General features: G+C 42.1%; 1 protein-coding gene across 4 annotated transcripts in view; it reads right to left on the reverse strand.

Annotated features, from left to right (window-relative positions):
* The window catches only part of TENM3 (teneurin transmembrane protein 3), a 598,389-nt gene that overhangs the window by 155,396 nt on the left and 429,253 nt on the right, over positions 1–13,740 (reverse strand). For all 4 annotated transcript variants that reach the window (XM_045997095.1, XM_045997094.1, XM_045997093.1 and 1 more), the window contains one exon: positions 2,178–2,416. In XM_045997095.1, coding sequence (XP_045853051.1) covers positions 2,178–2,416 — 239 coding nt within the window. The remainder of the gene's footprint in view (positions 1–2,177; positions 2,417–13,740) is intronic.

Here is a 13,740-nt window from a genome sequence, read left to right on the forward strand (position 1 = left end):
GCATATTAGTAAGATTAGTAAGATTCAAGTACAGGAAGACCAGTGAAAATGGTAAGTGTATTTGGGCTTAATTAAAGCAATGGAAGTATGAGAAAATTCTTTGATGATAAAAGTAATTTTTGCCAGAGAACAGTTAAGTTCCAGCACAAGAACGAGATCATAACGAATGTTCGACAAGTATCTGTTGCACTGAGTATATTAACTATATAATTAGTGTGTTTCCATGTGGGGTGAGACAAAATCAGAGGGACAAATGGATGAAAGTGAGAAAAAGTTTGGAATCGTGGAATGAAGTACAATGGGCTGAGAAACAGGAAAACAGGCAGTTTGAAGAAAAGGAACATTTTGAGTGTTTACTCGAAGTCTAATACTCAGCTATATTCAGTAGGGGCCCTTGAAAGGAGGACAAGTCTCATAAATAACAGAGCTAATCTCACATTAAAATGCTATTTATCCCCGCTAATCACCCACTGTAAATAAAACTGCATGGTATCAAAGCTGATATTCCCAATATTGCACATCTGGTCGGCAATCAGAAAGGATGCCTGCCCACAGAGCAACAACACAGACACTGACTGCCAGCCCCACGGAGTTCTTGATCGCTCTGGCATGGACCGTGGTTAAAAAAAAAAAAAATCCCCTACAAATATGTATGCTTAATTTATTACATCCCATTTATGCCTCGTGCATTTCAGAACCTTTTAAAATTCTTTAGCAGCACGCTGCTGACAGATACAGATAATTTATACAATGAACGAGAAGAGAGTCTCTTAATGGCTAGGTATTTTCCAGCTCAATACTAGAACTCCATCTCCGAATACTGATTTTTTGTTGTGATAGTCCTCAGTTACCTTGAGTGTTACGAAAGAGCATAGCGATGGTTCACGAGCGCGGGATCTTGGCCAAGCGACAACCCTCGTGGTACTTGGTTAGAGCATTTTTACAAGGAGGGAGTTAACTCAGATTGAAAAACGACAAGAACGTCTCCTCTCAGATGGACGGCGGCGCTACGAGGTGGTGTATGAAGCCCAGTGACGGGGATAATGAGGTTTTCTCCAGATTCGGTGGGAAAGCGGGCCCCAATTCATTAGCGATGTCTGCCATGGCCAAAGGATCAGAAGTAATAGTATACAACAGGCCCCAGAATTGCCATCTCTGACTCAATTATCCCTAAAATTCCTTCATGCTTTACAATTCTATATTCCTCTTAAATGTTGTGGCTCAAAATGGTTATTTCACTTTCCAAAATACATCATTTACCAGGAGTATGGTAGCTAATGACAGAAACATGTTCACGGCAAAAGCACCATACGACTACACATATGGCTCCATAATACTCGTATTCGGGTCTAGAATTTCAGGGGCATCACAAATTGCATTGTAAACCTGAGGACGCATCACTGGTCGCGGCTCTTGTTGGGTAAACCGTATCACTTGTGATGAACCTTGGTGGACGCCATTAGCATTTCGTTGCGGTCATTTCTGGCATTTACAAAAGCCACTTCCAATAGTCCAAATGCTCATACATGTTACAAAGCAGTTAAAGAAAAGCACTATTTACAACTTCTGTTAGCAGCTCCCATCATTTGGGTTACTATGAAATGAAAACCATGATCAATATGACATCAGAAAAGATGAAAAATCCATATATATGAATGAGTATGTAAGTCATTCACTGTGTTACAGATGCACAGGTCTCTGGAGAGTGTGGCTGAGGCCAGGATGATGGTTCTGAGTGACGAGCTTTACACCGAGATAGCTGAGTTAGCAGAAAGGTGTGTAATCTAGTACAAGGAGCAGAGAGCTCCCCGTCGAATATGCATTGGAGGGGATTCATGCGTAACGTTCCTTCCTGCAAGTGCATGACTGACCTCATGTATAAGAGATGTCACGGACTTAGCCATGTTTCAAGAGGGATACGCTAAACACAAGTTCACATTCTAGTCTGCAACCAAGAATAGACCTTGATTTTTGGGCAAATGCAGCTTTTTTATTTATCCAAATTTGCCCAAAGATGACTGAAGATGCTCTGTGGATTGACAAGGTATTAACTAATCCCTCCTCCAGAAACTAAACCTCTTAATATCCTTCTGGGCCACCTAAATGGATAAAACCAGCAAGACCACAATATAACATCCCGACGTACAGACAAAGTAATTGTCAAACTGGATTCTTACCTATAAAATATGAGAGGAGTATTGCCAGGAGCACGGAGACCCCTACAGCGCACAGGGCAGTACATTTCCAGCTACAATACTTGGAAGACTTCTTGAATTTAAAAGCACTTCTTGATAGGGTGTTTCTAGGTAGTGGCCGAGTAGGCGGTGAATAAACAGAGCCAGAGGCCATCGTGTATCCTGGGGTTGCAGTGCTGAACAGTGGCGTTGTCCCTGTTCCTGTTTTGAATAGGAAATGCCTGTGGAACAGAAGAATCATCATCAGAAGACTCAGATATGCAAACATGTGGGAGACAGACACAGCTATCCATGAGCTCTTCCCTCTGTCTTCCATCTCTCTCATTACCTCATTACCTCTACTTAAAAATATTTGAAATTAAGGAAATATCTTAACCAACTCATAATGGTGACTCTGATGACACAAACTGACTTGTAAAGTACACAGAAGTATTGATGTATACCGATTATTACCGTCCCTTCAAGTAGATATCTTGAGATGCTCTAAGTTATTCTAATAGATGCTCTGAGTTATTCTAATCACACCATTTCTTGCCCAAAACCATTCAGGAACTTCCTTGTATGAACTGTACTAAGAACACAATCACATTCCACTTAAGACAAATCACATCACTTTAAAGCCACATATGTATTTACGACTACGTGAGACCATGTACTCGTATAAACACAAGGATGCATGTTCACGTTGATGTTGTGCAGCCAGATTTATTTTTCTGGAAGTCCACGGAAACATTCTAACCCCAGTCTGCTCTCTCACTAACAAGCACTATCAAGCTTGGCCACAGGCAGCTGGTCAGGTCTCAAGGGATGCAAACCGATTTTATTTTTAGCTTATGTCAAACATAACCGGGGAAGGGGGAGAAAGAGGAAGGAATCGCAGAACACTTCTAAAACCAACCTAAATAAATGAAGGGGTCAGTGAAGCAGGTTTTAGATCAAATACAGAAACAGTCTCTAACAACTGAGCTGGATGGCAGTGGAGGAAATTACCTCTAGAAGCTGTACATTTTGAAAATGTATAAGCAGAAACTACATGATCACATGACAAGAGTGCTGTGTAAGAAATTCTCCAGAAGGGGACCTGGGTGGCTCAGTGGGTTAAAGCCTCTGCCTTCGGCTCAGGTCATGATCCCAGGGTCCTGGGATCGAGCCCCTCATCGGGCTCTCTGCTCAGCGGGAAGCCTGCTTCCTCCTCTCTCTCTCTGCCTGCCTCTCTGCCTACTTGTGATCTCTGTCTGTCAAATAAATAAATAAAATCTTAAAAAAAAAAGGAAATTCTCCAGGAAAGACAGTTAATATAGATTCCTATTAACAATCAAAGTCCCCAAATTAAAGAAAAAAAAGCGCCATGTTTTTCATGGTTTATATTTCCTGTTATACCAATAAGTTACTGTGAATTCACTGTGTGTCCTAACGCGTATTATTATTTTCTCTAATAACATGTCCAATGAGGTCAACAGACTGTGTTCTCTCTTATGTATTCAGGAGGTTATGGGTATTCCATATTGGAATATTCCACTATGGTACAATACAGTTTCTGTGAAAGATGACCATAGATGGTACATAGTTGAATATTTTTAAATTTTACTGCTGATGTCCTTATTTTAATGTATTAGAGAATAAACTGAATATATCAAATAACTTAAGGGGTTCACAGGGCAGAACTCGGAAGCTAGACTACCGAGATTCAAATCCTGATTCACTGCTGACTGTGTATATGTCCTTGGGGAAGTTACTTTATCTCTTTGTGCCTTGGTTTCTTCATCTGTAAAATGGAGACAGTAATAGCTTCTACCCTTCAGGTTTGCTGTGAGGCTCAAAGGAGTTCATATGTGCGGTCAAGTGCTTGGAACATGGCAAGCACAGCAGCAGTGTTAGATAAATAAAAGAGCCAGATTCATGAGTTTATGTTCATTACTGCTTATGAATATTGTTGCGAAGGCTAATCAGGTCCTTAAGTCACAAAGAATCCATTTCTAAAAAAGTACTAAGTGACTAACTGTGTCGCTGGAGTCGAAATAGCGCAAAAGTCACGAAAGTTTGCCTAACACAAGTATAGTGGGAAGAATTCTGCAGTAGAGATCAGATCTGAGTTTAAGTTTTTGGTTGATCATTTCCTACATACGTGATTGTAGGAAGCCTCAGTTTTGTTCTTCATCTGTAAAATGGAGCTAATGATTTGCTTACCTCACAGGGTTGTAAACCCATTAATGAATCTAAAAACGCTTTGTCGGGGTGCATGAGGGGCTCAATTGGTTAAGCATCTGCCTTTGGCTCAGGTCATGATCTCCAGGTCTTGAGATCGAGCCCCATTGGGTTCCCTGCTCAGTGGGGAGCCTGCTTCTCCCTCTGCTGCTCCCCCTGCTTGTGCTCTGTGTTAAATAAATAAATAAAATCTTTTAAAAAATACTGTGTCAGAAACACAGTTAGAACAGATGCAAATGATCAATTGCTACTTCTGTAAATTATACTAGTAACTGTACTGTGAGTCTCTTTTCCAATGTGGAGGTACTCAGCAGGGCAAAGTTTAAAGTTTATAGTCTGAATTAAATGTTACATTGGAAATTGCCTTTTTAAAATCTCCTACCATATCCCTATTCAGCCCCATCATTAAGAACGTGGGCCCTGGATCGAGACTGGGTTGAAATCCAGGCTTTACCTATGATGAGCTGGATGATATCTGGTGAATGACTCAAATTTTCTGCATCTTGGTTGTATCATCCATAAAATGGGAATATGAGTAGTAGTTACCGTGTAGACAACTGTATGACGGTTCAATGGAAGTAACACACATGCCGTGTTTCTATCCGTACCTAAAACAAGCTAAGGGTTCAACAAGCATTAGCTATTTGTCTTTCCAGAGTCACAGACTGCATATTCCAAAAGACCAAAAAGGATCATCTGGGGCCTTCACATTCCAATTCAATAGGTAACAACCTCTAAAACCGATGTTTGTAGAATGAATCCCCAGTTCTACAAACGTGATACAGGAAGTTCTACACATGGGCAGGAATTCCAGAGAAGATGGATTGAACCAGACCAAGCAGGAACCTGATCATTCAGACGAGCTGTGAACCACCTCTTACTGTAAAGGACCGAACAGGAAACACTGCAGCCCTTTCTGGCCGTGCCCGCTCAGGACAGCTGCCATAGATCATACAAAAATGACCGTGTGGGGCTGTATTCAAAGAAAACTTTGCTTATGGACACCGAGATATTAATTTCATAGAATTTTCCATGTCATGTCATGAAGTATTCTTTCTCTTTTTTCCCCAGTCAGTTGAAGTGTAAAAACCATTTCTAGTTCATGATCACCACAAAAACAGATGACAGGCTGGCTTTGACCTGTAGGTGGTAGTGGGTCCCCTGATTTGACTTTTTTCTTTTTCTTTTTTTTTTTTAGGATTGTGCACGAAGAGTGAGCAAGATGTTCAGGAGCCCAGAGGAAGAAACGATTTCCTCGAAGCCATCAGAGAGGATTTAACCAGGCAGCCTGGAGAATGCATATGCACGTTTCTTGGGGAAGACGACAGTCCCAGGCAGCGGACACAGACTGGTCACTCTCCATCACACCCATACTGTCACGCTCTCTTTCTTCAAAGTGCTTCTTATAATCAGTTCTTATTTATCGACTTGCATGGGGGGGGGCGGTTAAAGTTGTACAGTACTCTTTATTTATTAAAAAAAAATTTTTTTTTGACAGACAGAGATCAGAAGTAGGCAGAGAGGCAGGCAGAGAGAGGGGGGATACAGGCTCTCCGCTGAGCAGAGAGCTTGGTGCAGGGCTCGATCCCAGGACCCTGAGATCATGACCTGAGCCGAAGGCAATGGTTTAACCCACTGTGCCTCCCAGGCGCCCCATACAGTACTCTTTAAAGTGAGTTTTTCCTCCTGAAATTCTTCCCCCTCAACCCTCTCCGCTGTCTGTGCTCTACACTTCACTTCTCTCAATTCCAGTTGGCTGCTTCACTGCATTGACCCCAGGAGAGAGGAGACAAAATGAGAAGCAGAAAGAGCCCGGGGCCCCAGCTGGTTTCCTACAGCCCCATCTACTGGGGTACAGCCATAATGTCGGGGAGAAATTCGAGGTGAGACGGAAGGGGTTACCCTCCAGATGAGGAGGGAAATCCTGCAGGAAGGGAGCTGATAAAACACTGGGTGTGGTGCAAAAACAATGAACACTGTTACACTGAAAATAAAGAAATAAACAAACAAACAAACAAACAAAAAAACCCAGAGGCTTCAACAAGGCCCAGGGAGAGACGCCTGCCCCCCGCTTCGTAGGCAGCATCTTGGGGAGCTGCCATGACTCCAGAGAGGGATGAGGCTCTCTACTACTCCCACGCCACGCATGGGGGTACAGAAATAGTGCTACCTGATGAAATTATGGACAGAAACAAGCCGCATTTGAATAGCAACCATCATGGCGGCCCATGGCCAAAGGCAGATTCCATTCCCTTGCCTTAGTCTTCGGTACCATGAAGAACCGCTGGGGAAAAGCAACATAGAGAGGATTTGGGATGTGACCAAAATGTGTGAGAGATACAAAATTTAAGAGATTAAAGGTTTGCCTTAGATTAGAAAAATCTGTCTACTTATTATCTAGGAGGAGGGAAACGGGGAGAGGTTGGATGAAAGCAGATTCCCCATGTCTCAGAAACATGGGCCCTGCTTCTGGCCTCCCTGGTGTTGGAGAAGTGGAGACCACAGAGCGTGTCCACAGAACCTGATGGAAACAGAAACCTGTACCCTAAATGTCAGACAGAGGCCTCAGGAGGCCTCTGGGTCCCAAAGACCAAACAGACAGGTAGAGCACGGAGGTGTCTCCATTGGGGAGAGCTTCCCTGAGATTTTGGTGTCTCAGCAACATTTGTAAGAAGGAGAATTACTGGGGCACCTGGGTGACTCAGTGGGTTAAGCATCTGCCTTCAGCTCAGGTCATGATCTCGGTGTCCTGGGATCGAGCCCCACATCGGGCTCTCTGCTCAGCGGGGAGCCTGCTTCCCTCTCCCCCTCTGCCTGCCTCTCTGCCTACTTGTGATCTCTCTCTGTCAAACAAATAAATAAAATCTTTAAAAAAAAAAAAAAGAAGGAGAATGACTTCTGTGGCTTCAAGAGTAGCTTGGACATCGCAGAGTGTCCCACTAGGCCTGAAGAGGCCACACAGGTGGGAATGAAGGTTGTCCTGGCAGCGATGTAGCCATCAACAGTGAAGGAACAGATAGTTGTGTGCGGGACTCCACCACGATCAAACGAAGAAACAGACCAGCGGGCTCTGAAATTCCGCCATCTGAAAAGCATCCCACGAGTTTTCTGAGGAGAGAATTATTTTATCACCGAATTCACCATCCAGAAACATCTTTCCATGTGTCACTCCGGCCTCTCCGCGTCCCGTGACTCTCTGCCAGGTCATTCCAGCCTCAGGAACATGCTTCTCATGTATATATATAAAAAAAATCCTGCCAGAATTACTATCAAAACCAGACGGTTTTGACCCGGCATCCACATGAGGTTTGGAGAAGAAAGGGAGAGATTTTCTTTACTTCTCAGACCGTATTTGGGAATGAAAAAAGCGAATCCTGTGAGAATATCCCCCATTGTATTCGGCAATAAAGCAGCAGCTTCTTTTTTAACACAGAGCACACGGGCGCAGGCTGATTCGGTTCTGATGTGTCTAATGATGCCCTGCGTGTCGCCTGCCTCCAGTCCCTCCGCGCTCGGGGCCGCCGCTTCACTCTGGTGATGAACTAGAGAGGCGCACTTGAAGACAGACTATCAGAGACTGAGATGAGGAAAATCAATTTCAAAGCCCCGAAGACGGCTGGTGCAGGAGGTCACTGAACACTAACCGTTGCTTTGTGGCTTCGGAATCTTGAGGGGGGGGGGATTCTATTGAACAACAACAACAACAAGCAGACGAGGGCTGGGGAACTCGACCGCCATATCCCCCGCGTAGCCACGCCACCGGCCACGGAAACAATTACTCTGGATTAAGCACAATTAATAACTGCTCCTTTTCCTTCTGAAGTTGAAAGAGCTGTTTCTTTGTGGATCTGCCTTCAGGACCAACCAGCCTTTTCATTTCAGCTTCTGCCTTCTGTCCTGGCTTCTATTTCTCACCAAGCCTGGGAAGGAGCTTTCTATGGGTCATGCCACAAATTTTAAATTAGGAAGGACAGGACTGAATCCCTCCATTCTTTCCTGCTGTCCCCATTCAGACTTTTGGGTCACTGTTAGTAACTCTATCCTGTAGGTTTCTCTGAGGGACTCAGGGGTAATTTTCAATGACTCTTCTGGCCTGCCGGTCCTGTGCAGTCCCCTATCCCCCAGTAGTCCCCCTACCAGAGAACCTTGCATTCTTTCCTTTATGGCCTGCCTGCCTTCCTGTCTTCCTTCACTCCCTCCTTCCTTCCCTTCCCTCCCTCCTTCCTTGTATCCTTCTCTCCCACCTTACCTTCCCTCTCTCATTCCTTCCCTTCCCTTCCCTTGCCCTCCCCTCCTTCTTCCTTCCTTCCTTCCTTCCTTCCCTCCCCTCTCCCTGTCTTTTCCCTTCCCTTTCCCCTTTCCTTCCTGTATGATTTTCTGTGGGGTTGAGAAGTTCTTCTGAGCCCTTACACTTCAACTTCCTCTTCTGAATCTATTTGGCAGAGGCAAAGGTGAGGCGAAAGTAACATTTTCATTCCACGTTTTCTACTCTCAAATGAAACGTCATGGTTTAAATGCTAGATCTGCACAGTGTCCTGAACGACTTCTAAACCTCCAGCCCTAATTCCTACCCGCTCTTCTCTCAGGCCTCTGACTGCTGCCTCTTGTCCTTTGTTTTGCTTTCTTCCCCCCATTTCTTCACAGGGATGTTTCATTCTTTAGAAACTCTTCACTTATGATTGGTTTTGTCTTTCAGAATAATAAACTACAAAACTTACAATCATAAAATTTTTAATGGCAAAATAATCAGATTTTTGAAGTAAATTTAAATGTCCTTTTACATATGATATGATATGATGTTATATGATAGATCAACATCTCATCTCATCAATGCTCATTTGATAAGATCCTGACATCGAGTACAAAATTAAATAAGTTATAATATATAATTAAATTGTAAGCTCACAAAAAATTATAAGATTCCAAGAGTCACTAGGAAACAAATGGGTTCATACTAGTCTTTTGTTTAGAACATTAATATAATCATGTTATTCCTCTAATATCAAGAGCCCGGTTTCATAAGTTGCAAATTTCAGGGACCAAAATGAAAAGCATCCTTAGAAAATATACTGCGTTCCTCAAAGTGGTTTGAGTCATTTCCTCAATGGAGCGCTATGAGAGAAAATAAGAGTCAAAGAGAAAGTGTGCAACCACTGAATGAAATTTTAATTAGATCAACTTCATAGCTGGCTGTCTTCATACAAAAGAGGTTTCTTTTCTTCAATATTTTATACAGTGTTAAAAACCTTTCTAGAGATTAGCAAACAGAGCAAATGACTAAAAAGAGCGTCACAGTGTTCAATGCTGTCCCTGTGGCAGAGCTGAAACCTTTATTAGTGACCTACGAACACCTGGAATATTATTTCTTTTGTGTATAATCTATTACGTCTTATGGGGGGAAAGACACTACTGCCCTGGAGATGTGATGGTTCTCTTGCTCCTCTCAAATTCTTGGTTGAACAAAGAGAATGAACTACTTTAAACTTAACAAGAACCGCTTACATAAAACGTCTTGATGTGTCCTGCTTTCGACTTACGTTTCTAGGCAAATTAATAAAATGTTTCCCTGAACACAGACTGCTTCCTTCAAATGAGGGGCTCTCATTTCAAAGACAGTGTGCCAATGAGAAGAAAGACTGACTATATTTGGTCACATTGACAACCTTTTCAAAATCCAAAGTTCTCACTTAAGAGCTGAGGGAATTTTAAGGGACAGGTTCCTTTTCCTTCAGGCAAAATACAACTTTCTGGATTTAAGAGGCTTATTAAAGGTCTCACAAGATTTCCTCAACATCAAACGACTCTTCTAAAATGATATTTTCAGATCTAAAGCAAATGAATGCCACACTTACGGATTAAATTTACCTGGAAATATATGAAGCTAAAATTAACCACTGAGTTCAAAATAGTTTTAGTCACTTGATGATGCCAAAACAATGGGCGAGTTGCCTAGAAATCATTCTAAGACAAAAATTTGCAAAAACTGTCAAAATATATAAAATTTAATGGTTGTGCATTATCTTCCTTCCATATTGCTCATTACCACTTATTTAATTGCTTGCAGTCTATAATTAAGAATATACTGATTGGGCACCTGGGTGGCTCAGTGGGTTAAGCCGCTGCCTTCGGCTCAGGTCACGATCTCAGGGTCCTGGGATCGAGTCCCGCGTCGGGCTCTCTCCTCAGCGGGGAGCCTGCTTCCCTCTCTCTTTCTCTCTCTCTGCCTGCCTCTCTATCTACTTGTGATCTCTCTCTGTCAAATAAATAAATAAAATCTTTAAAAAAAAAAAGAATATACTGATTAAATACCACAGGAGTTGAAACAGCCTCCAGTATTAATCAGTATATATTTGAAAAACACGATTTACCTGAACCGGGAGAGTAACCACTATCCAAACACTCTGAAAACTTCCAGATAACCTGTGGTTCATTATCACAGTCTTCCGAATTTTCACTCCCAGATCCTGAATTTTAAGTTCCAAAGCCAACTGGATGATCTTTTAAATGTATATTTAGCACTGTGTTTATAACTAATTAAAAAAGACTGAAAGAGCAGTTTACTCAAATGATGTACTTTCGATAATAATGCAGGGAAATAAAAAAAAAATAATGCAGCGAAATACAAAATTTCTGGCAGCTATGAAATAAGAAAACTAAAGAAAGCAGAAGCCTGAACAGAAAATTACCTGTTCTTATTCAAGACCGGGTTCCTGCTTGTTGTCTTTACTTCTTAGCAACTGGTTCTCGATAGGTATCCAAAACCATTTAGTACAGTTACTGACTGGGTTTCGATACCTAGCTATTTGGGAAAGATCTCTCCATCTGTTGAGGATGCTGGCCCTCGTAAGCTCTGGGAGAATGCAGAGGCTGCTGTGAATATTCAGGAAGAAGCCCACCCACACTAGCAGCAGAGGAAGGCTCTAAAAGGTGTTCGGCACCTCCGTTCTTTAACCAGAAAACACTGCAACCAGATTGATGATGGATCACAGGTTTTGGTAAGGCCTGGGGAGCTTAGGTAGCCACTGACAGAAGAAAATCTACCAGGAGTCCATGCCCTACATTACAGCAGCGGTCCTCAAACTTGGGCTCACATCAGAGTCCCATGGAGGGCTTATTAAACCAGAAGATCTCGGTGCAACTCCCAGCTGATACTGCCAGTCCAGAGACCACAGTTTGAGAACCACTACAGTAATGTGTTGGCGTACTGGGTTTTTAGCTTCAGTTTCACTCAAGACTCTCATCAAGATTCTCTAACAAATCAGAAAATCATTCAAAAGATTCCTGCTTATTAGAAAGTTACGGCTGGGAGCTCACCTCAAGGAGTCAACTTAGAATGAATGGAATTTTTACAGTGGGAGGCTCAATCCACTTGACCCCAGCATCAAATGGCTTCAACATTTTTCCTTGTTCTACATCATTTCACTCTTAATTTTTTACTTCCTGAGCAGGGAGCCTGATGTGGGGCTCGATTCCAGGACCCTGGGATTGTGACCTGAGTTGAAGCAGTCGCTTAACCAAATGAGCCACCCAGGTGCGGCTACTTTCAAGTATCTATCATGTTTATTGGGCTTTATGTCTAAATGAGACACCAGCATCTGTTCTCTTTTGGTTCTTTGTCTCCTACACTATCCGTATTTCCACGTGACTATAAGACATTCACCAAAACAATATCTCACTCCACAAGTCTCTTCTTTCGGGGGTTCTCTTTCTGTATTTCGTCGAACTTAATACTTGGATATATAAGTCATGGAGAAGTCTAGCTGATAACTCACCATGGGTATTTACAACTTCCCAAAGGTTCCTTCCTACAGAAAATGCTATTTCTTTACCCTTAAACTTTCTAGCTAGAATTGTTTTTATACATTCTTCTTTCCTCTATAATCTTGGCTTCAATTTACAACCTATATTAAAATTTTTAGGAGGAAAAAAGCTACCTCTCATCCTTCTCTTTATCTGTTAAGAGAGACTTCTGGAAAACTCGGTTATAAATATCTTTAAGGCACCAAACACACATACATGCATACACATAAACATAACCTCTTTACCCCTTTACGCATCTGTTATATTGAGGAGAAGGGAAAGAAATAGAAATATTTCCTGCACAAATGCCTTCTCCTTCACTTTTCTCCTTCTTTGAAGCTGCTGAGGAACAGGAGTGACAATCAAAGTGGCATTCTTAGTACTGGCCAGAGTGAAGGCACACTCACACCCCACACCCCAACCAAGGCTGTAATCCCGGCAGCTTCAGATCGACAAGGGAACAGGATGAAAAAAAAAAACAAAACAAAAAACAGAGCTACCCTATGACCCTGTAATTGCACTACTGGGTATTTACCCCAAAGATACAGATGTAGTGAAAAGAAGGGCCATGTGTACCCCAATGTTCATAGCAGCAATAGCCACAATCGCCAAACTATGGAAAGAGCCAAGATGCCCTTCAAGAGACAAATGGATAAAGAAGATATGGTCCATATATACAATGGAATATTATGCAGCCATCAGAAAGGATGAATACCCAACTTTTGTATCAACATGGACGGGATTGGAGGAGATTATGCTGAGTGAAATAAGTCAAGCAGAGAAAGTCAATTTTATGGTTTCACTTACTTGTGGAGCATAAGGAATAACACAGAGGACAATAGGAGACAGAAAGGAAAAGTGAATTGGGGGAAATCGGAGGGGTAGATGAAGCATGAGAGACTGTGGACTCTGAGAAACAGACTGAGGGTTTTGGAGGGGAGGGGGCTGGACGGATGGGTAAGCCTGGTGGTGGGTATTAAGGAGGGCACAGACTGCATGGAGCACTGTGTGTGGTGCATAAACAATGAAACTTGGAACACTGAAAAAATTAAAAAAAAAATAAAGTTCATGCATAGAAAAAAATCCTCTTACTAAGGTTCAGAGGGAGAATTCGAGCATACTTGAAACAAAACAAAACAAAACAACCACCCATACTGAATCCTCATTATTAGAGTTAAAGACAAAGTTTTTTCTCTTATTCTTTTGATATTATTTTCAAACATGTTTTCAAGGGTGGGAGCAGGAGAACTGAGAAGAGTACTCACCCAGATGAGGGAAGTATAGAGTACTTAGAGGTTTTAATTAACTTCAATTAAACTTAATTTATTTAATTGCTTCAATAACTACTGTGGTCACAACAGTAGTCAACAAAAGCTGTAACTAAAAATAAAAACTAGCAAACGAGATCTCAAAACTGAAAGGGCTTGTGTCAAGCACTGATATAAAGGGAAACAGTTAAGAAGTAATAAAACTTACCTAGAGTGAGCCAATAATAGACTGAACTTTAGTATTTTTCTTTTTTGTGTTTTGATAATTTAAT

The sequence above is a fragment of the Meles meles genome, chromosome 2, assembly GCF_922984935.1.
Source record: "Meles meles chromosome 2, mMelMel3.1 paternal haplotype, whole genome shotgun sequence".
Lineage (NCBI taxonomy): Eukaryota > Metazoa > Chordata > Mammalia > Carnivora > Mustelidae > Meles > Meles meles.